Source organism: Stigmatopora argus, chromosome 10, assembly GCF_051989625.1.
Source record: "Stigmatopora argus isolate UIUO_Sarg chromosome 10, RoL_Sarg_1.0, whole genome shotgun sequence".
Classification (NCBI taxonomy): domain Eukaryota; kingdom Metazoa; phylum Chordata; class Actinopteri; order Syngnathiformes; family Syngnathidae; genus Stigmatopora; species Stigmatopora argus.
Window position 1 is genome coordinate 6,578,499 of NC_135396.1, and position 24,646 is coordinate 6,603,144.

General features: G+C 39.6%; 1 protein-coding gene across 12 annotated transcripts in view; it reads left to right on the forward strand.

The window, feature by feature from the left end:
• gramd1bb (GRAM domain containing 1Bb) overlaps window positions 1-24,646 on the forward strand; it is a 55,791-nt gene that overhangs the window by 13,153 nt on the left and 17,992 nt on the right. For 3 of the 12 annotated variants that reach the window (XM_077611167.1, XM_077611168.1, XM_077611169.1), the window contains exons 3-4: window positions 4,326-4,430; window positions 23,513-23,723. In XM_077611167.1, the coding sequence (XP_077467293.1) occupies window positions 4,326-4,430; window positions 23,513-23,723 (316 nt within the window). Of the gene's footprint in view, window positions 1-4,325; window positions 4,431-9,520; window positions 9,954-11,391; window positions 11,436-15,162; window positions 15,621-21,200; window positions 21,606-21,758; window positions 22,058-23,512; window positions 23,724-24,373; window positions 24,395-24,646 lie in introns of those variants that run through there. The other 9 variants (XM_077611173.1, XM_077611175.1, XM_077611171.1 and 6 more) reach the window with 8 other exon arrangements.

Here is a 24,646-nt window from a genome sequence, read left to right on the forward strand (position 1 = left end):
CCTACATAGCTTTTCTCTTTACTATTACTTCACTCATCTCCATTTTCCATGCAGCTTCTGGCCATATGATAATTCACTAATGTATCCTATGGTACATGATTAACTTGAGAATTTAACTTTAAGATTTTGTCATATTCCGTCTTCTTTTGACATTACGTCATCATCTGCATTGGAAAATTAACCATCACTTTGAAATAAGGATGTATGCAAGAACTAAGGGTTGGCCTGATTTAGTATTTGAGGCTGAAACATTCATTCATTCATTTTCTGAACCGCTTATCCTCAGAGTCCCAGGGGGTGCTGGAGCTTATCCCAGCTAACTACGGGCACCAGGCAGGGGACACCCTGAATCGGTGGCCAGCCAATTGTAGGGAAAAAGGAGACAGACAACCATTCACACAGGGCTCAGCTAAATCCTCAAAGGAAAGTTAAATGGATGGGTTTATTGCTCACACCATCAATAGCTTATCTTTCTCCAAGATTCCATCTTTCCTTAGATATCATTCTTGGAACTGATTTTGTCATTGTACCCAGTGAAGCATCAGCACAGACCTGCTTCCCCTCACCTTGAAATCTGCTATTTATCCTCCATGTACTTAATATTCAGACAGCAGTCTGGCATTCATCAAGCATAATCTTCAGCATCTGTTGGTGTATTATAAATCATTCAGGTATTACGGGTTTTGTCATTTACATTTATAGCAATTTAAAATCTGCATACAGAACTATTTCTCGTGTGTTATTTTTGTATGCTTTTGTATTTTTGGACACCTTTATTCAACCTGTTTTATAGCAGAAATTAACAGAACTATACTGTGCAACATCAGTTCATGGATTTATTCTGTTCTGTAACTTGCAAGAACATTTCCCTTAGAAACTGAAGTCATTAGTCTGTTCCTGTCGAAGTGCAATTATTGTTCATTTGTTTTCAGTGTAGTGTGGTAACCAATAACTACCTTAGACAGAGGGGAAGCAGTTCCCTAGCCAGGCTGTCAATTTCATCATATACACTGCACTTTATTCCCCACATTTCCATCACTCCTTCAAATTGATGGGTTAATGATTGTGAGTCAAGAACCTGGCAACAGTTAAAATAGGGTGGTAATATGATGGGGGTAGAGCCTCTCTCTTCATCCAACTGTGATGGCTTTGTTTTGTTATTTTGACCCCCAGTTTGTTCCATCTGTTCTGGGGTAGCCAGCATGCTGCCCTGCCCGAGGCAGGTGGGGTGGGGAGCGTACACTTTTTCCAGACGGTCGTCTGCTCTTGTGCTGGGTCCGTTGGTAAAGGGCCAGGGGCTGTGGTGGAACGTGCGGGTTGGCCGGTGGTGGTGGTGGGTGTGGTCGGGTAGTCATGTACTGTTCCTGAGGTGTGAACAGTGCATGCATCATCAGCCCTAGGCAAAGGGGAGTTTCGAGCTATTTTTTCCTGGGATGGCAGACGTGGCATCTGACTTGCCGGTCGGCTCTCAGGCAGCAGTTGCATTCTCCACCTGACTAACATACACATTAGAGTGGGCAAACGCATGATGAGGTGCCACGAAATACAATTTAAGATGCCAATTGATTACTGTCCGTACACACTCCCTGGGCTGGTACATTGGGAAACATTTGCAGTGAAAAGTCGTATGTAAAATTTCAAGTAAGAGAAGGGTATTTACATAGAACACTATTCTTGGCACAATCACACAAGCTCTCATACAATACAGTAGGTGACGTGGTACCCAATTATTTCTCTCGATGCTTTTCAGACTATCATTACTCCACAGTGTCAGCAGGTTGACACAACAAAAAGGTGATTCAAAGACATATTTGTTCTAAACACTTTTTTTGGGCATGTGGCATCACATTAAGCTGCTGCCAAGCAATTAATTTTGGAATAATGATGTTGCAGTTCCCAATCTTTGGAGTCATACTAAGGGCTAGTTTAGAGAAGGAAAAATAACTATGATACCCACAATGTGTATTTTCTAAAAACCTATTATATATTCTGTAGAAAATGACAAATGAGACTTTTTGAAACCATGAATAGGCCGTTTGTGAAGCAATTAGTGTTTGCATTGAGAATTTTTCATTGCAAATTTTGTTCTGATACATTTTTGGTCAACTAGTAAAGCAATTAGCCAGTCATTGTTTACTGTAAACATTTCAATCTATATATTTTTCCATATACAAGCTTAAGAGTAATGAATTGTTTTACTTTCAAAACCTTGTATCCCATGTGAAAGAACATCTTGCGCAGTAGCAATTTACTAGATGGAGGTATGTGACTAAGCACTGAGTAAATGTTCACTTTTAGTCCATAATCAGTACAGTCACATGAACTAAACAGTAACTAAAGTCATTTTAAAAATTCACTAGACTGAAGGATCACCAATACCTTCACCACGCCAGTTAAAAGTCCACTTGGTGCGGCAGGCAAGACTATAACAGCAGGATGCAACTGGAGTCCACGAATTAGAATCGTAGGAACCAAAGTGAAGGGAAATCATTGTGAATGTTCTTGTTCTTGCTGGGACACTTTGCGTAATTCTGCAACAACCACGAAGATCTGAAGCGAAACCAGAGGAGGTGACTAGCTGTTGATCTGTTTGTACAACCACATTAGTGACTGGAAGGTCTTCATATGGAGTGAATTAAATACACCTCTTAGTTTGGATAATGAATGGATGCAGATGGGGATGGATGCATGGCAGTGAGTGGACAGAATCTGGTACTTTAGGAAGGAGTTGATTCAAAACTGTTTGATGCATATTCAAACATGAATTTGAGTTGTATGTATTGTATGTCAGTTCTTACATTTGCTAAGTGACTCGTGGATTAAACTAGAAATGAAAACTGTAAAACTATTTTTATGTGATGGGGCAGTTTCTCTTTCAATGTTCTAAAACCTTCTTTTGCCATTGGCTTTTGCAATATGTGGCCTTTGAACAAAATGAGAATGGCATGAATTAGTTATTGGCTGAAAGAGCTCCATTCACTATGATTTGTATTTAGTTAGACAGCAAACCTGGTTTCACTAAAATAGAGTCACTCAAAGTTGGGCACTGCTTTTTGTGTGTTAGCTACTTATAAATCAACTAAGAGGCTATCTTTTTGTTTTCATTCTTTTTTTGCCAATGAATGCTAGTGATTTTGTTCAGGTTACAGCTCCTTTCTGCCATGTTCAAAGTGCTATTGCTGTAAATCTAGGGCACTCATTAATTATTTACTGAAAGCCTACACATTACTAACTTAAATCCTTCTTTCATATGAACAAGCACTGCAATACGGAATCAAAATATGAACTCCTGCTTTAATAGAACCACAACACATAAGCAACACTTAAAGAATAGGCTTGCAAGTGCTGCACTCATGGAATTTTTTGTTGTTGTTTGCAACCAAATATACATATTTGTGTGATTGGCTATTCATGATAGATTGAGCCTATGCACTAAAGGTTGTCATACTAAAAAAATGAAGTTTATGTTGAATTTATTGCATTACAATTCCCTTGTGTTTTGCTGTTATACTGAGGCCTACATGACAAAAAAATAGTGAGGTAGTAATGAGTCTCACTTATGATACGATACCCTAAAAATAAAATATAATGAATTGGAAATACAAAATACGTGCATGATAAAAATGTCTTAATACTTTTATGCTGCATGCATCAGCCTGAATAGAATGCTTGCAGACTAACAAATATTACAAATCAATCAACTATGAATTCTGGCCCCAAACACAGAGTACATGTATATGTTATTATTTTAAAGGGCATGAATAGGGAATATTTTCGTTTTGGGTTTTTTAACAACCTAACCTAAGTCATCATAGTCAGATAGATATGATGTAGCCCCATCTTGTGTCACTACGGGATATGTGCATGTGAGGAAGTCAAAAATTCGGTTGCAAAATCATGTTTAGTAATTGATTATGTATTTATGTTCCCTTCCATTTGTTGCATAAATTATCTTGTTTTTTAAACTACATTATTGGAGAAAGATGTTTGGTTTTGTTTTGTGATAATTTTGTAATAGTCCTGAGTTTTGCAGAGCAGTTGCATGACAGTGTTTTAGTTTAATCTATTCTATAGTGAGCGTAAGCCGTAAGAGATTTGTGTCATGTCAACATATTTGGGGCAGCATGATGGATAATGCAATACTTATGCCCCGCAGGTCCAAAAATGCCGCAATGCAAAATGAATCCTACATTAATAATGCTGAAGATGTGTGGTTTGCATTATTGTCTGTGTCCTAGATCCTATGCAGTATTTTCTTCTTTTTTTGCAGATGCAAGTACAGTTTTAACGTTGAATAAATAATTGTCTCCTTTTCTATGTGACAGCAGCAGCCAGCAGAGCAGCCAGCAAAGCAGCCAACAAAGCAGCCAACAAAGTAGCCATGAAGATGATACCACTCGCTTCTTAACTCCACTCTTCAGAGAGGGCAGGTGAGCATTGTGTTTTATATTATTTTGTCTACTTGTGTGTTTAGATGCTGCATGTACGATTCTTCACTTTACAAATCATATCGTGACACAGTTTTAAAAGAAGAATTACTTGATGTACACTATGCTATTTACTAAAAGTAGACATCCTGAAGGTTCTTTCTCACAATGTCTACTAGAGGACACATTGTCCTCCCCAAAGGAAAAAAAGCAAGCTCAAGTTTCCATCAGAATCTGGTGTATTCACTTTGTCCACTATTATCTGTTATTACATGTATAATCAGTTGCTGTTTGTGTGTTTTGAGGTCATTGATGGTGCAGTGGGTCACACTTGTGCAGACACTGCACCCTATCAGTATTGGTTCAACCTGAAAGGTTTTCTATCACTGTAGGTACCCTGTGAATGAATGGAAGTTCTTATTCCAGGACGTTGTCTTGATTAGATTCCAGCTTCCTCGCAAGCTTTTATTTTATTTATCTTTTGGACTGGACAGCGCAACTAGTTTCACTACCCACACTACCTGCCCACTACCTTGTTGGCAAGGCCTTCTCTGCTGGCCTAAGAAATATCTGAATCATATATTATATTTTGTCCATCAATACTTATTAAATAATTCCACATTGTCTGTTAGCTTCCTTTCCCCCCTGGTTGCACTGGTTCCATATGTGTTTTCATATTGAAGCATTTGACCAATCACATTTCAGCCATTATTTGTTGCCAGGGTCAGAAATCTGCCCCAAGGTCTTCACAATCAGTTCTGCAGGCTATGCTGCATTAAACAAGCGTCGATAAGACTGTTGCTTTAACCAATCAGATTTCGAGTTGGCAACACCACAATGCCTTGTCGCAGGCGCAGGGATACGTCATTGCCTTCTCGCAGGCGTAGGGATATGTCATCGCTTTCACCAACTATGATTGGCTAGTGATTAGCCAGAGCTACCAAACTGTATCTGTAGCGAGCGGCACAAGCAAATATATTGTTGTGTTGATTTAAAGCCATTTTCAAGACGGACGTTGCCAGAAATACGACGGGTCAGGCTCGACTTTAAGCATTAGCTTTGATGGCGATAGAAAAGAAGGAAGAAAGGAGGATGGATATTGTGTACAGTTAAAAATGATTTTTGGTGAGTAAAATATGGCTATATTCCGAAATAACATTTCATTTGTGGGCCCAGTTCTAATATCTGAAAAGCTCCAGTGTTTGTATTTAAGCTCCAGTGTTTGAATTTAATCACTAAATGCTGCAAGGAAGTAGATTTTAAACCCATTTTAGTGCATTTATTGCTGTTTCGCCATTGACGTCCATCGCTGTCTTTTCCCGGGAAAATCACCCCCCGGCCCGGTTGTAATGTCTGAAAAGCTCCAGTATTTGTATTTAATCATTAACTGCTGCTAGGAAGTGGATTTTACCCGTTGAAGGCGCTACGAAAAAATGCACGGACCGCCACTGCTTTTTGGTACTATAAAAGAACTGTTTTATATGATCCTAGTATAAAGGCTAGAACCACACAAAGTTTTGGGGGGGGATGAAAATATGGTGTTGTTAATGTTATGTTTTTTAAAATAAGGGGTGGGGGAAGCATATCACCACCCAGTACACAGTCTTTGAGTCACCGCATCTACTTACAGTATTCTTTCACTGCTCCTATCCAATGATTCTTTCTCAGGGTTTACCTCCTACGCATTGCTTAAACACCATCTTTACTTGCATACTCGAAGCAGTACCTATGGAATGGCTGGCTGGTCTTTTTTCTTCTGGAGTGGGGCATATGCAGCTGCTTGCAGGGCGAATGGCGTTCTGTGGCCAGCTTTAGAGGGCACGGAATGTCATGTCTCCTCTGCAGGTAAAACGGCTGCATGTTGGAGGAGGGGGCTGCTGCACTGCTGCCTTCATTTTTGTCAGTTGCTCTGCACTCTCGGGACTTTTGTTGCTTCGCAGAATCTAGCCAACTAGCTGCAGTTCATCTGCATAGATGTGTTTTCTGGTGTCCTAGCTGTAGGCGAAGTGGTGCTGTTGTTGCCAGCTGCATCAGCATTGCTGACCAGTTGTCATTTCCGGAATGTGCTTGTGGACTTTCTTTCATTTTAATGTAATGGCTTATATAACAACACAATGTGACTTTGAAAATGTATCTACCATGACTCATGGATGGAGATGAGGCAGATACAATTGTGGGATTAAGTGAGACGTCACTGTTACATCATCCAGAGTTTTGTATATTAGCATATCCACAGTGAAAGACAATCTTGCCAGACTTGGAGATCAAATTTAGATTTAATGTCAATGCTACTTTGTTTGTTGTCATCTCTTATTTGCATTAGACATACACATTACAAAACTTAATGACAATGAATTTAAAGCATGGCCGGTCACAAAAATTACAGTACTCCATCGGCCTATCGGCCCATATAGATAAAACTATCATTAAAAAAAGTATTGGATACCCAGAATAATTTTTACCCAGACTTTTAATAAAATCGAGTAATTTATTTGACTTTTTTTGGGAGGATTGAGCTTTGCTGATTATTATTTCACCAAAAAAGTCATTGTTTTTAGCATTTTCAAATCAATCGTTTGTCGCAATAGATTCTGTGGAAAATATGTTGTCCTGCAAAAACAGTTATCATAATAGGCGTAATTGTAACTTTGTTAGAAATATGAACAAAGGAATTTGATGTAACAGTCAGTATAAGCACCATTGCGGAAATGCAGGTATAGTGCTTTTTGCTTGGCTATTTATCATACACACTAGCGACACTTTCTAGCAAATGGGTTGCAAACTGACAACAGTGTGGTCTCACCAGAATAGTTTTGAATGCCTGTTTCAATGTCCGGTCTATGTTGAGCAGAATCATGTTAGCCAGTGGAATTGTGCCATAGTTTGAACTTCCCATACCTTACATAATTGTACTTGCCATATGCAATAAATGATTGGTCAGGGATTAAATAAGGGCCCTGCTTCTGGTTGCAACCAAGTGTAGTCAATTTGCCCGAATTAGTTTGTAATTTTCTGCTGTGGGAGGATCATGTTGATATTGCGTTTGTTTTTGTACAGGTCTGACAGTCCAACTGACAAAATCAGGTGAGTGCGCATTGCAACCCAAATGTGATATTGGGCTTGAACTGTAAAAGGGCATAGCGGGGTTGCCTGTACTGCTGTCACCCCATTTGTCGAAACTCTGCCCACTCATCCTGTGTATGACAGACATTGATGGCTTTGTGAGAGACGAGCATGTGTCTAAATGTGCTATGCCTGTGGCCTCAATGCAGTTGCAAGCCATGGAATGCCATTGTCGGCTTTGATTGCTGGAACCATGCAAACAAGGGCAAAGGGACGGGCGGGGTTCAGAGCTTACATTGTTTAGTAGATGTTAGCGTGTTAAAGCAGCAAACTCATACCAGTTCAACCACAGATGTATCCAGAGGTATCTTTGCAATGGGAATGAACCTGAAAAGGTGGGTTGAGATGCGATGATGGTATTAGATGACAAGATCAGAATTTTGTGTTTGTTCTGATTTCACTTTAAAACCTTTGATTCTATAGGTCTTTGATTGTTATGCTTTGGTGCTCTCTGCTGGTTAAACTTATTGCGAGCATCATTATAAACAGTGCATCAGTGGGAATATGTTTTTGAGCGACTAGACAGGACCTCAACGCAGGTACATAAAGTCTCAGACTCTAAGTGGTGCAGACAAAATTGATTATATAACTACAGTAACTCAGCGTCTCAATAATGCATGGAAAAGTCATTGTCAGAGAGTGCCTGGAAACTTCTAGGTTCCATTCATTCATGTGTTGAATCCATTTGGAGGGCAGTGTTTATACTTATTTCAAATGCTTTTATACATTTGCATAATTGGTATTACTGTCAGGGACCTTTTGTGATATTGCTTTGTTGGTAGATAGTAAATCAAAACCTTTTTTTCCCTTTTAGTTTTTCATCTTCAATATCCTTGTTGCTCTTCCGCTCTCTCGATTGCAGAATTATTGATCTTTTGCTTACGTTGGAGAGTTGCTTGATTCCACTCAGAGAGGTCAGCATAATCTGATCTCAAGAGTCTGGAGGTTCACAAACATCCTTTGAGTGATTGTTAAAACAATACACGACTTTACATCATGCAAAAGATATTTGTATTAATTATTCAAAACTATTAATTTTTTTAAACACTGGGTTGTAATTTGACAGTAAAATATATGTATTTTTTTTCTTTACTGTATAGTAGTGTTTTTGTCCAGTTTATGAAAGCATAAACAAACTAAAAATATCTAACATCCCCCTAAAATGTGTAGAAAGGTCTAAAAAGATAATTAAAACTGTAAATATACAGTGTAACTTATACAAAAATAGTGTCATTTTTAATTCATATAACCCCAATATTGTATGCCGTACACATTACATAAAGATATGTATAAAACACCCACAAAACAAAATGGTTGATCGCCTGACATCTCGCATATGCGTTTGTATTTTGGGCTGTTTAAGAATATTAGCTGAACCTAGTAAAATATATATTTTTAAAAAGGGTTTTGACAACAAGTTATAACTATTAACATCATAATTTCGAGTTGTCAGATATCTCATTAAGTGTCTGGGGAAAGTGATCATTGATGCTAAGAAACATCTGCCGTGTTTTGTCGGAAATGTTTGGATTCTCCTCAGTGAATTTTAAACACTGGCTCAGCAGGTCCAGCTGCAGCTGCATACAAGCGCAGCGTGATGTTATGGCCATGATGTAAGAGCACGACTTGGTGAAATTAGGTCACGGTCGTAGGGTAGTTACGTCGGAAAATGATGAATTTGGTTATGCTGTCGCAACCTAGTTGTATCTGCTGTGCTAGCCTTCGATGGAGAGGCGAGGGAGAGGGAGAAGGAGAAGGATGGAGGGGGATGAAGCCAGGAGGCGATGAAAGGAGGTGAAGGACCACCCTTATTGAGCATAACCGTTCTCTGTGAGCCTACCAAAGGGGCCTTCCCACACACACACCATACCCAACTAGCCAATCAGAGCACTCGTATCCTTGAGCCGTCCTCCCTCATTCGACTGCTCATCCATGCCTCAGCTCTCACATTTGAACTGATGAGTTTGGAAATGAGGTTGTGCACCGTCTGAGCTACTGGCTATTGCTTCTTTTTTCTTTTAACTCTTATCTTATGCCGCTTATGTCAGAGCACTCTTCTTTTTTTAATCGTACTCATGACACTTTTAAGATGACAAGAGCAGCTTTTCTCTGAATGCGTTTGTGCTGAGGGGGGGGAAAAGCATCCTTGGCGTGACAACATTCTCTGGTTTTCAGCCGGTTTGAAGAAGACAGGTGAATCATTTCTGCATCCTTGGGATTTGTGGTCAAGTGCACGCTGATTTTTACTTGTGGAGGTGATGTAAGGACTTAATGAGGATGGGCGATGCTTTCTGGACAAGTGACAACAAACGAGCAGAATTGAAGTGATTGGGAAAAAAAGGCCATGACCGCTAGAAGAGAGGCCAGGATGGTGTCCACCTGTTCACCATGCACAAACAGAAGGTCAGGTTGGATTTATGTTACCTTTTGTTACCTGGGTACATCGGTAATGCCTTGGAGAGTTTGTATGACTCCAATATTAAGATTAAGACTTATAATGAAATTTTAATATTACAAAGGGAGACACAGTATGCTTTTGGCTAGCAGGTAATATTCATCTGAATTAAATGGCCATTTTAGCTCTTTTTAAATTAGATCAACCTCATTAAATTATTAAAGAATTAAAAAATGCAGTTTCTAAGTTGAAAATAAAATTGCCCCGACTACACATTAGCTAGCTTTGATTTTCTGTTGCCATTTGATAAAATACAAAAACAAATTTAACTATTCTGCTGCGCCGAGTATTGCGTATTTGCTAATATGTCCTCATTTAGTTGAGCTTCAATTTTAGTTGTTTTTTTTTTTGCTTGTTTTGGGGGCATTAACGTTTAAAAACAAAGTGAAATTAACTACTACTTGAAAGGCACGCATTAGGGAAATATAAAAGCATGTTTTTTTACCTTCTCTTTTAATCTACTTGTTCTATATTTAGTCAGTCATTCAGCTTACGATTTCCACAAACCTAATCACCTGGATTTAAACAACCCAAGTATGAATAAAGCATGCACTCAAGCGTGTCATTTACTCATGAAGTATACTCTACTTCTTATGGTAGTTAGTGCTTGCTGTATTAGATTACCTACACACATCATAGTTTCATTACACATGTATTAGAGTACCGTGTGTGTTCAGGCTTCCACAGCTGAGTCATCTCAAGGCCTCTGGTGAATCACTATGTAATTCACATTGTAAGGTCATTCACCAAATGCTGATTGGACTAATGTTTCTCTTGCACCATCAGCCCACAAGTTAAGGCATTTTACATCCACACAACAATATTTTCCCATAACCTCAAGGATTTAAAATAGACGTACCTTCTTTGCTGTAGTGACGGTGGATTTTGCAAAGTGGCTCAATTTCTGTTGCTGCTTCCTGGTGAATGACTGACCTACATTTTGAAATGGTTGGGTAGTCCAATTCATGAGGAAAACGATTGGCTTACTAGATGAATATGTTTTATAGCTTGGCCTTTCCACAGCAATTTGTCAACATAGTATATCCTTTACGGGATATGAACGAGCAGTGACAGCTGCTCATTAAATGATACATTGATCTTGGACCCTGTGCCGCAATTATATGCTTCAATTCGGCACCCTTTGTTGGGACGAGACCTGTGTGCGAGATCTTACTCGGAGTTGATCTAGCTCTTATTTGTCTGGTTTTAATGGTGTAAATATTCTGTGTTAGAATACGACAATTTAGCAGCATCTTAATCAAGGAGTTTTAAATCCATTTTGTTTAGCTGTTCCATTATTATATAGACATCACAAATGCGCTTCTCTTTATATAAAATCCAATCTAGCAAGGCCTCTCACTTACTTTTCTGTACCTTCACTGATAGGCCAAGCAAAAGAAGTGGAAGAAACTGATATGGAAACCTCAAAGGTAGGATATAATGTTACGCCACACATTGAGCAGTTATGCCATAAAGCAAATACGTATATTGTATATAAGTGTGATATAATATATTACTTGTTGAAAGGTTTCATAGTACTGCAGCATTTGGCTGAATTGTTTTCCACTGCAGGGCATTGGAAGCATTCAGCTTTGAAGTTTATAATCAATGCTGAAATGCTTGAAAGTTGTGAAGCATTGTAGCTCGGTCTCCATAAGTGACGCCCATCATTCATAAGGTTGAAAATAGCTCAAGTGGCATCCTTGTCAGAGCCTTGTGGGTGATAATGGCCTAGCAACCAGATCAAGCAGAGTTTTGGTCATGTTTATACTTGACATAGCGTTAACTATTTTAGTGGCATTGTCATTTTAAAAACAGGCTGAAAAACAGTCGACTGGCCAAATGTGGCTCTGAAGCTGTAAACTAGATAAGTACATGTCATAGGGCTAGTCTTTTAGACGTGGTTTTTGCTGTGGTATGAAGGTGACTGATTGACTTGACTTTGCTCCTATAAAATGCTTTGCTATAGATCAGTGACTCCCCTTGGAGCATGTGGTGCCACTAGGTGGCTGTATATAACTTTACTATGTCTCCCAGCAGTCATGGCATCTGTAAAGCAGGCTTAGAATAAAGAATTACTTAAAAACATGTAAATACGTAACACATTTATTTGATCGGCAGCTATCAGTAGAGACAAACCTACTCAACTGTCACATTGTGCTGTGCAGGTACAGTATTAATCTTAAATTGTGGAGTATTCTGTCAGCAGTCATATTGGGTTGTCTGGAATAATCCTGATAATCCCAATGTTCACCTCCTTTCTTCTCTGCCCCCATTCCTCTTTGTTATAATTGCGATGAGTATGTGGTGGGGGTTATTGAGAGTTTATTTTCATCCTGCTCGCTCCTGCTGTTGCTACTGCTGCTGATGATGATGATGAAAACAGGGAGCGGACGGCCCCTTTTTAAAATGAGATTTTAATGTCAGTGCTTTGTTCTTTTATGCATACAACACGTGGAACTCGTATGGCAAGCCACCTGCATCTGACTTTATCATTTACAGTTGGGCTGGATTATGATGTGTTCTCTTTCTGTCTAGTTCATGCATCATCATTTTTATCTTTATATATAGATAGATATCCTTAAAGAAACTTGGGATGGAGGCAATTACGTCATATTCCGAATTTTTGGCGGTTCCATTACCTGCATGTGTGTAACAATGCTGTCTCCCCAATGCTGTCTGCGATCTTTTTTTCTTTAATCCCATATGGTAAATTTTTCAAATAAGTGTATGAATTTTATTCAAATTCTTGACAAGAGAAAAGACGTAGGGTTGAAGCAATTTGAATTAATTGAATAATTACGATTTGAATGAATAAGAATGTAGACTAATCATATTTGTGCTGTTGTTGATGTAAAATTTGGTCAATTTTAAAGCACTGAAAAATCATTATAAATATGGATTTATTTTTGACGATGAATGAATACATTTTACCACACCCAAAGTCAGCTAGCATTGGCTCCAAGCTTAAGTATGTATCGGCCTTTTCTAGCTATTTTGATGAGAAGCCCAACCCGCGCCATCTCGTCATAGTATAAAGTAGGGCACCAAAGGCAAAGCGTGGGCCATGGCACGCCACAGCATCAACAGACTCATTTTGTGCAGCACACAAGCAGGAGAAATGCACAGCAAGGAATTCATGGGGTTTTATGTCAGAATTTCTGGACATGTTCTAAGAAGTTTACTAGTTATGGGTCTAAATTCAGGCTTCAACCTTTCATGGTGGAGTTCGCGTCTTAATTTAGCTCAATTTGTTGTGAATGTGTGTAGTTTTTTTTTGTTACACAACCTTTTACTAAAATTGAGCCGGTCCCTCCCTGCTTGCTCTTAAATCGAAAATGTAGAGAATACGGAGGGATGGGTTATGACAAGACGACATTGTTTGCTAACCAATAGGGGGCGACAGTGCGGAAAAATATATACGTACACTGATTTTGACTTTGAATGGGAGCTGTCCATTCAGCACCACTATGTTTGTGTTAAATGCAGTACATGGGACAAAAATATCGCAAAAAACATCTAAGTTTCCTATTCCTGACTTCAATAACGATCCAATTTCTAACTTTAGTCCGTGCTGGATTATTGAGGTGATATTTGTTTTTGTTGTTGTTATTTTTTCAGAAATAATATTACTTTAAGTTCTCTTCCATACTCCAGTCAGATGAGTAAGGCTGCTATGACAAGAGTATGTGCTTAGTTGTGAGATGTACATACCATTCATTATTTCTGCTCTCAAAATAAATTAGCAGTGACACCAAGCGCACATTTAGTGGGTCTATTTCCTCTTTTGCCCGGCTAGTGGAAAATGGTGAGGTGGACACCAGATGGACTCTATGTGCGATGACTTACTGCGCCTTCCCTGAAAGCTCCCGCTGCGTCACACTACCATCTTGTCCTCATTTCTCCCTCACTTTCATCTCCCTGCTGTGTTTCCGTTGGATAACAATACTATAGAGATGGTGGCCTCGTAACTGATCTGATGTGTGTTGCAGAGTCTCTCACTGTTTCTGCTCTTGACAGAATTTCAACAGAAACATACGCTTTGCCCTTTGCTGATTGAAAACTCTTCACATTAACCTGTTCTTACAGGAGCTTGAATAGTGGTCAGCAAGTGCAAATATAGATTCATACATGCGTAAAGAACAGCATAGTGTCACGCATTTGCTTGCCAGAAGTAGATCAAACTTCAGCTACTATATGGGCAGGAAGAAATCAATTTACATTTCCTTAGCTATAAAATGTTTAGTACAAGTATTATTCATGCCAAATTGAAAATAATGTGCCCCAACAACTCATTCATTCTACCAAATTGGACATTTTAATCATGTTTATGAGGTAGTTTTTACCTGGAAATTTTAAATTCAATACCATTTAATGGATTACTTCACTTTGTTGCATCAAATTATTTTTGAGTGGACTTTAAACCTAAGTCTCAACAGGCGGAAAATAATTTTATTAATCAAAATAAATCAAAATACTGACAGTTAGTGTTATCAGGCTGAGCTAAGAGGATGGAATTAATCCGTAAATATGCATTAACTTTATTTCACTCTGCATAAGTAGTATGTTAGCATTGTTTCATTAAAAGCTAATGAGAATGTGGTGTCAAGAGTAACCCTGACCTACTGCGGCCATCATGGTTTTTCGAAATGACTCATTGTTTTTAAATCCATGGTATGCTGGTCCCTGCCCTTGTGACCCGCAGATTAAATAAGTACTGCTTCATTGGGCAGTGTCACTGTGGTGCTGTAAAGGTTAATCCCTTGCAAATATAGCTCGCTAAACATGACGCCATAGGTAGTGATGTGGTTAGAGATGGAGCGCCCAAGTATAAAACATATAACCCTTTACAAAAGGGCTCTGAACTGTGTATTCTGGTCAGGATCACGTTAGGTGATTGACACTAGCTGGAAACCAATACAAAAGGGAAGTCTTGCATGAGGTGCCTCTTAATACCGTTCTCATCGTGGAGGATGGGATAGCCAACGGCTGCAATCAGCGTGCCCGTCCTGCACTCGGGGTCAGCCGGGCTTATCTTAAAAAGAAGAGAAAGGGAGCCATCTAGGGAAGTGGACAGAGGCAGAACGGGAAGGGGTGTCGAGGGCGGGGGAAGGGAGCGCTCCTGCGCCTGCTCACTGTGAGCGCAGCAAGTGCAGCTTTCATCCGCAGAGGCAGTGGCGGAGGGAGAGACTGGGGAGAGTTTGAGCCAGCAAACTGCGAACAACATCAGTCACAGATTTTGATATTAGAAGGATCAACCACGGTGTCATTTTTTTTCAGTCATTCTTACCACGCCATTTTGTAGATTGCTCCAAGAACGCCTGTTTCCCATTTGGGAAAACTGATTTTTTTTTTGGCACATGCACCTAGCGCTGCGGCACAGAATGTAGGAGGAATCGAGGCACATCTTTGGCGGCCCCCAAAATTATCTGTCCTGTCGGCAGGCTGTTGCTCTGCTTTCCCCCCGTGCATTGCTCCTGTTCTGCATGGGAGGTGAGAATCGTGGAGGCTGTCAGTCAGCATGCAGCGGGATCAATGGGCAGCTCGGTGCCCACAACACGCTATGGACATTAGACCCACCTCATTGTACTGATGAAAAGCTTCAAGCTCGCCTGGTAAGTTAGAAAATTCAAATCAGGTCATGCCACTCTTGTTTGCAAGTGCAATTCGACAGCTTTAACGAAGTCGTGGTTGCAAAGGACAGCCCAGACAGGGTCTAGACTTGGAGCTTTTAAAGGGTTAACAACTGTGATGCAGTCTTTTGCGAGACTCAGTGGAGCACTCACAGACAGAAAGGTTTCTAAATGTGTTATAGAGTACATGCAATCAGTGTGGACTTGTCTGGCTGTGTGTGACAGGGGTGACCTCCCTCTGCTCCCATCTGGTGGGCTTAATATGAGCACAGAGCAGCTGAGGAGGGGCACTCACGTGGCTGGAATAAAATAAAATAAAATTAATAAAAGCGGGAGGCAACTGCACTCTGTCATCCTTTACATGGGCGCATGTGTCCACATGCAGGTGGCTCAATTTCTGCCTTCACTCTGCATGCTGATCCTTGCTTTTCCAGCTGCCCTCCTTTCTTTCATCATCTCCTCCCCTTGTTTGTTTTTGCTCCTCCTCTTCTTCTTTGCATGGTATTTTTAGACAGAAATCGCAGAGCACTGCAGGGCGCTAAAGAAGAAAACATCGGAAAAGCAGTTTCAGCAATGTGCGTCCCATTTGTTTCTTTGGTGTCTATTCAGGACTTGATGATGCTAATGAAATTGATTACGTGGTTGTCAGCAAATTCACTGGATGGCTTGTGAGTGGCAGGCGTTCATTCGAAACAAACTGTTAGACTTTAGTATGACATGACTTAATCAGCCTGATAGACATGAGTTGAGAAGCCATCTGCTTGCACCCCCTGGCCTTCTATACATGAACTGTCTGGCTGCTGCCTTGTATAACCTCATGTACAGTATGTGTAGTATTTAGTAGTTGGATCGGCACCATTTGGATTTAGGGTGATCCCCCACTACAAGACACTAATGCAAACAGCTCTTGTGTTTGTCATCCGTTTTTTTTCCTGGAAATTGAAAATCATCTACAAATGCTTGATCAGAGTAGCACAGTGGTTGAGTGGTTACCACGTGTGCCTCACAGTGTCAGGGAGTGACAGGAGGTCAGAGCAAAAACTGGGGCTTAATAGTTTCACGTGGTAGTGGGAACCAGCTTTACAACTGAATTGTTTTTTACACGGGAGCATGTTGTTTATGCCCTTTTTGAGGGCCAATCCAATTTCATAGTGTCCAAAAAAGTTAACGGAATCATAACTATAATCTTCCAGAAATATGCCTGAGTAGTTCAACTCAAGCATGATATCAAACAATATAGTATGAGAGTATAAATCATCAAAGTGTATGAAATAATTGGATTGGATTGGATAACTTTATTCATCCCGTATTCGGGAAGTTTCATTGTGGCAGTAGCAAGAGGGTGATTAGACAGAACAACAAAGCAAAAGCAAAAAGTACAAAGCCAATCAAAGTAAATGGGATCATTGGGAATCACCAAATCAAATCATTAAGACAGAAAAGGAGCAAAAACACAAAACGAGCAAGAGTGGACTTAACTTAATGTGTGCTTTTTCTTGGGTGTGATGACTGCTGTTCTAAAAGATAGACAAGTCTCAGGAAAAGAAAAATGTCTTTAAGGATTATAGGTAGTGGTTGCAGTGACTCAAAATGGTGTGCATCTTTTCTTCTTTGAGCATAATGAGCTAAATAGCTGTTCCTCTAATATATCAAACATCTACATGTTGCATACGGATGCTTCTTATTTAGAAGCTGCAATTGTTCAGCCATTCCACCAACTGTCCATATATGTACTGCAATACATTTAGTGTATATATACGCATGCGTGCTTCTGTGACGTCGAGCAAAACATCTAAAGCATTTGGAAATTTCCCCTGACATGCACAGAGGCTTCAGATCTTCAGAAGAAAGCCCGAAACATCCTCAGGCGTGTTTCTTTTCTAAACCGTATCCCTGCTCTCCTCTTGAGTCATTTCTAATTGCATCCACTATGCCTTTAAGCCCTGCAGAAATATTAGTGAATTAAAATAGGCCCCTTACACAAGTGCTGGTAAGTTCAAAAGCACTGATTAACTTACTTAAAGGAGATGAACAGTTTGCAATATGCTCACAAACAAAGAAAAAATACTTGACCATTTGTTATCAAAAAAACCATTTAAAAATCACTCTAATGCATGGAAGGCAGTACCGACTTAAAGATTAGCACTGCATCATCAGGTTGGTCCACAGTGGAGTTCCCTTCAGGGTTTCTGCAGCAAAACCAAATGACTTTTATTACCCCACCTCTTGGAACGCTACCCAGCTTTCCCTATTGCATTATAGCCACATGCCATTTGTCATCGTCACTAGACTCTCTGCTCGGCCCAAAATGCTGGATATTTTTTCTGATTGTTGGCATTTTAAGGGGACTTGAGGGATATAAAATTTATGAATGCTGTGACAGAAAAAGACGGAGGGATGTTGGGTCATTGCCTCATGATGGAGAAGTTTGTTCTAAATTAGCGGAAAATAAGCTCTAGTTCATTATATGCACATCTCATAGATTGGTGTTGGAATTAGATATGCAGAATCCATTTGCTCTATCTTTGTTAATTTCCTTTTTGTGCTTGAATTTGCTGTGGTACATTTCTGGGCAGAATAGCTGCAAATTGATGTGCAACATTCTCTGTTTAGATTTTAAAGTATGTGTAACAAAAATACCAAAAGAATTTGATTCAAAGTTTAACCGAATATGTAATAAGGACATCCCTAATCTGCACAGTATTTTGAGAACTTTAACAATATTTCAGACTAAACATTGCATTTGAAGTAGTTTTTGCTAACTAAACTGCAACAGTTGATATTCTTGTCCGGTGTAATTGGAATGATTATTTGTTTAACCCAGCATTTTTATTGAAAAATCAATTCTAAAAAAATCATTCCCTGGTGTGTTGTTACACAGACATCTTCCGATTTCAATGTGCACAGAAATTCTGCAGAAGGCAGCAACTGAGTCCCTTTGGGCTTTTATCTGGTTGTCAAACTTCCTATCCCTTGAGACTTAAAGTCTCAAAATAACCTCCCCAGAGTTGCTTTTGCTACTGAATTCAAATCACTGGTTACTTTTTTCACCTTTTTACACGTGACCAGAATTTCTCTACCACAGTATGTATAATGACTAATAAATTTAATATCACAGTGACATGTCCTACTACAGAAAGTAAATTGCATGTTTAAAATGATAAAATCACAGTTCAAAATGCACGTTGATGAGAAATATTTTTTATAGATATTTTTTTTCTTAAATGGCATCAACCGACTGGCTGCTTAATGCAGTAAAGTGTGCTTAAACAATTGTCGCCAGCTAATCAAGTGTGAAAGTAAATGCAACATCATCCTCTCACCACACACACACACTCACCCTTGCATCCGGTTGGGAACGGTTCAAGTGACGGAGAACATGAATGGCTTGACTGGCTGCCATGGTAACTGCACGGCCAAGACACAGTCAGACATCCCAGTTAGCCAGGCGTCGGTCCATTAGTGTTGCCAAGACCATGTTGCTAAAAAGCACACCCTCCCTCTAATCTGATACCACATTTAACCACTTTGTAGTTTTTCCAACCTAAAAGGGCAATTCAAATGTCAATAACCCCTGTTAACTGTGTTGTGCAACCCCTACCTTTTTTTGGGGTAAAAACTTGATTACATTTGAATTAGAATTAACCCTGCAAGGACAAAAAACTAAATTCAAAATTCACCCAAGGGAAGACAGACATTTCTGCCAAGATTGGTCTGTTAACAAAAAATATTGGTTTTGACTGATTATGATGTGGTAATAATTTCTGCAGGAAACAATGAGAGGACAAAAAAAAGATCTGCAGCATTTAGTCAGATTTTGTGTGTGGGGAGGTTTAATTACAAGTTGGCTTTTTATGTTCTTGGAGATTTTTTTTTTTAATTGCATTTTGCGTATAGTGTTTTTAACGCCATACACACAAAAGATGTCTTACACTATGCACAAAACACTTTGCTCATTAAACCTATTCCTTCAAAATAAAGATAATTAAAACAGTGATTTAGTATTTTACAAATTGAATAAAATACTTAAATTCAGAAAATTCAGAAGCACCCATATTCCCATTAGGACAAATTCTCATGAAAAAAAAATAATTAAAAAAACTAACAAACAAACAAATACTTTGATAACAACACTGTGTTGATTTCATCAAGTTCTTATTGTTTATCTGTGCCAGTGGGATTTTTATACTTTAGTGTTAACACAATGTAACGTTATTTAAATAAAATGTATGAGAAAAATGAATTCGAGGTCTATTCTAATATTTCATTACTATTGAATATATAATCTTACTATATACTTATTTTTTGCAATTTAATTTTGACCATCTGTCTCGCCTGCCTAGTACCCAAGTAGTACACCTACAGTGGTTGCCCCAAGTAGGTCAGTTGCTGTGTGCATGTGCAAGCTCATGAGCGCATGTAATGGAAGGCTACCTTCCTCCTTTTTGTTCCACTGCATTCCTCTGCTCAGTGTTCCCACTGATGCTGCCATTTTGAGGGGGTCACATCTTTTTTTGGAGCATTTGGCGCACGTGTCTTGTTAAGCGATGATATTTGTGGCTTTTGTGTCATGTATTAGTTTGCCAGTGCTTTGTTATGGCTCTTTTTAATAGTGAAACTGAATGCTAAAGTTGTATTCTGGTTAAGGATGTATACCATCTTACCCGTAGAAATACAGTATTGTAGATTTAGTGATTAAACAGTCCTTTCTGCTATTCAGGATTCAATTTATTGTCTAGAAGACTACATTGCTGCCATAATTATTGTCCAAAATTGCATTCGTCAATGCTTCATCTCTCGGCAATTACACTTGGAAAACAGTTTGTATGATGGATAATGTTTTCTTTTATTGTTACAGCTGCAAAAATGCCTGAAGGCACAATCAAGCTACTGAGTTGTTGTTTTTTTCAAAGGGAACATTCATTTTCATTGCTAGTATTTATTTGTGTGTATGTGTGCGCGTATTTAAATTAAAATTTGGAAAAACTAATTCAGAATGTCTTTGGGAAATAATATATACACCTTCGTATATCCATATATCATCATGTATTATTTATAATGAAGAACTTAGATTATTATATTACCCTACAATCTTACTGTTCCTCGAATAATGGCCAATGCACAAGGTATATATTTATGGATAATGTGGTGCATTGGTTTATTGGTTTATATTGTCCATTATGTTAATTTTCTGAAACAATATAAATAATTGTTAAAGGAATACAGAACCAAATTAGTTTTTCAGTGAGTCTTTGACAAAAAGCGGCCCGTCTTTTATCATGCGATGCTTGTAAATCATCATCATCGTCACAGGAAAAATTAAGATGGCTTATGTAGGTGTAACCTCAAAGACGGAAGTCACCACTTGTGAGATGTAGGGGGAGCGCAGAATGTAAAGTAACCTGAATGCCGGTGATGTCAACCCCTCCATTCATGAAGCACATGAATAATTGAGCTTGCAGCAGGCTCGATGTAGCAGCAGTCACAAAAAAAGAGGTGGAATGCAACAAGCGAGAGAGAGCGAGAGAGACACTGTCATTCTCCTTGCTCATATGATGAACAACAGAAATCGCGAGAGAAGAGGCTCGCTCGGGTTGTCGCGAATGCTGCAATCAAGCAGATGATCCGACGAGAGGAAGAGCAGAGTAGCAAAAAAAACGAGGACAAAACACAGCAGCTTGCCCGATGGAGCCTATCAGCCTTAATTAGACAAAGAAGAGGGGAGGAAAGGATAAAAGCAGACAAGACGACCTCCAGTGTAGCATTCCTATTTATCTGTCGCCGTCTTCCTCTTCTTGTTCGATTTTTCCTCCATTTCTGCTGGCATGATTTGGCAGCCATTCTCCCTCCTCTCCATCATCCCTCTTTTTCTCCCGTACCCTCCTCTTCTTGCGTCTCATCGCCGCTGCATGAATGAAGCCGCTTGAAAAGGGATAATCAAGCGGCTTCCTACATGGCTACGACCAGGTTAGTGGCGGGAATCACCTTGTGCAGCCCGTTCGACTCCCGACAGGCTAAATCAACATGTGCTATTTAGGATGGAGGGCAGCCTGCCCCTCAGACCCTCAGCGTCTTTGCTTTGGCAGCCAGTGTTAAGGGCGATGTAAGCTGGTTATTAGGAGATCAGAACTGGCCGAGAGGAAGATCAGTGGCTCTAAGCCTTCTAAAGAAAATCTCCCTGCCTGTGTCGTCCATCTTTTCCTCTCTTAGCCTCCTGTCCTTCTCGCAGAAAGACAAAAAGGGGGTAGAGAGAAGGACCCCAGCCGTAGTGGGATGATCCGTTGGGTGAACAGCTCGTTGCTGGGGATCGTCTACGAGGACATGGTGGTGTTTGAGTGCGTGAGCGTGGCTGACAAGGGCTGCCGCTGCCTCGAGGGCTGTTACGGAGACGTGTTGAGGGATCAAGTCTTTCATCAGGGGTATGGACAACTGCATTTTGTGGTAGAGACATGCTTTCGAAGTGAATTGTTGTTGTTGTTGGTTGCGTATGGCAGCTGAATTTATGTCATTTGCAGTCTAGAGGTCACTCCATTTGTATGATTTTAATATAAAACCAGGATTTAACAGATGTGGGGTTTGTCTGACAATGCATCGTTTAACACACACACTAGCATGTTCATCTGTTTGTATTTTTCTCCCTGTGCATGCACACTTTGTGAACTATGGCGTGCCGCATGGCCTTGCACAGCCACAAGACAGTAAGAAAGGCCTTATGCCAGATGTTTATTATTTTTTTCAGGGTTTAGCAAAACCATGAAAACAAGTGGGGGCCATCTTAGAAAGGCCCGGAATCTGAGGATATTGTGGAACAGAACGTTTGGATCATTTGAGCCAGTCGGATTTGAGAGCTTTAGAGCTTATTAAATGAGACTGTTAGAAAGTAGTATGCTTTTTTTTTTTTCATTGACCAATTTTGGATTTGTGTGACTTGCCTATGTGATTGACACCTAAAAGCCGCTCTTCTATCTGTGTGTGCAGTATTTGGCATGCAAAGTTCAGAGCTCTGGTAGGCTCACCCCATTTATGAAGGGAAAGTCGTAGGTGTGCATAATATACAACACAATGGTTTGAATACAATTGCGGTAACTCGTTGATAAGATCATGATGCATATAAGTTCAGAAAAAAAAATCAATAACATCGGACTGTAGTAGATCTCCCAGCACCATTTTTTTAACCTGCAAGAATTGTATGTCCACGTACATCCCGCTTTCTCAGCTGTTCTGGATCTACCTTGGGAATGCAGCCACATAGCTAAGCACATTTAATGTATATGTTGTCCCTTACTCTGTGAGATTTCACAGCTGTTGAGCACCGATCAGTGCAAAAAAAAAGACCTGGTTGTCAGTCTTTTTTATGCTGTATTTCCTCCTCAGGCAGCAGGCCAGAAAAGTATTTTTAGTCACAATGAATATTTAAAACTCTGTTGCTATAGTGATCTTCACTCCAAGTTGAGATTTATTAGCTGTGTCGTTAGGGGCACTGCTCCAAGCGGTATGGTTTTTTTTTTCATTGTTAAGCCATTCATCTATACTCTCCCATCCTGGGGTGATGACTTAACTTATTAGGCCAATGGATCAATGCGATTATTATTATTAACCATATTGCACATAGAGCTGCCATCCTATTGTTAAGTTGTGAATGCCAGCTGCTAAGCTCTCATAGGAAGGAACCACAGATGTGGATAACTCAATAATTGTCAATGGTTGAGATGGTTGAAGGAACTTTAAACTTGGAATTGTCAAGTCACTACATCACTATTGCTGTCATTCCATTTTTGTCCAAACATTTGCATTTAACAAACGGTGTTACAAACTAAATCCAGATTGAGTTTTCAATAGTTTTCTCATCTCTTATCTCTCTTTTTTTCCCCCAGCACTACCAGTAACTCAAACAAGAGCACTCCAGCTTGCTCACCAGTCCTGCGCAAACGCTCGCGCTCTCCCACACCACAGGGCCAGGAGGGTGACAACATGGTGGAGAAGGGCTCGGACCACTCCTCGGACAAGTCCCCCTCCACGCCCGAGCAGGTTGTCCAGAGGACCTACTCACTGCAATCGGCACGCAGCGGGGGAAAGAACTCAAAAGTGAGTAATGCCGTTTTGCTTATCTAATCTGCTTCCTAAATAGAACATATGCTTCTTCTAGTACAGTAAAAAAAATGAAATTATCAAATGATAGACTTTTCCATGGTAGGTTATTCCAGAAGGACAACCATAATTGTAGTTCTTTTTTATCTGGCCTTTATGGCAAGACATCCAATAGAAAACTGCTTAAAGGAATTCAACACTAAGAAATACAAAATTGTTGAACAATCAGAACATATTTTTTCAAATTTGACTTTAAAAAATCTATATATCCTGCCCACAATTCAAAATGGGTGTGTTTACATCATATCATGAGGTATCCATGATGGGCCTATAGAGTACTCTCACCTTTTTTGAAGGGGAAATGCATTTTGTATAATGGATGGTATTAAAGTGACGCCACTTTCATAGTTTCATTGTCTGTCAACTTTAAAAATTCATTTACTGACATCTTTGTTCATTCATCCACTCGCAGTTTTCACTCCCTCCTTCCAAGTAACTTATAATACATGATAGCAAGTACCATTTGATGAAGCCAGTTCTGCTGATATTTCCAGCTGTTTTTTTTTTATTTCTTGGTATTTATTTCTTTGTATTCATCTTTTTATCTGATTTTGTTTTTCTTTGTTCTTCTCCTGTTTGCATGCTAGTCTCACAAGCGACTTTCCAAAGTAAGCATTACTCTTTCTTTCTGTTCTTCAAATGTTTCTGTGCTTCTCCTCCTCCTCCTCCTCCTCCTCCTCTACTGATCCTTTTGCATCCTTGCTCTTGTCTTGTGAGCTGCTCTGTGGAACCATCTCACCCTCAACCCAACCTGCTTCTCCATCTTGTATCCATGAACAATAGTCTATTATGCCTGACTCACCTGCTCTACCTTCCCTTATCGTTCCTCTCCAGTGATTTACAATGTAGCACTTGTGTTA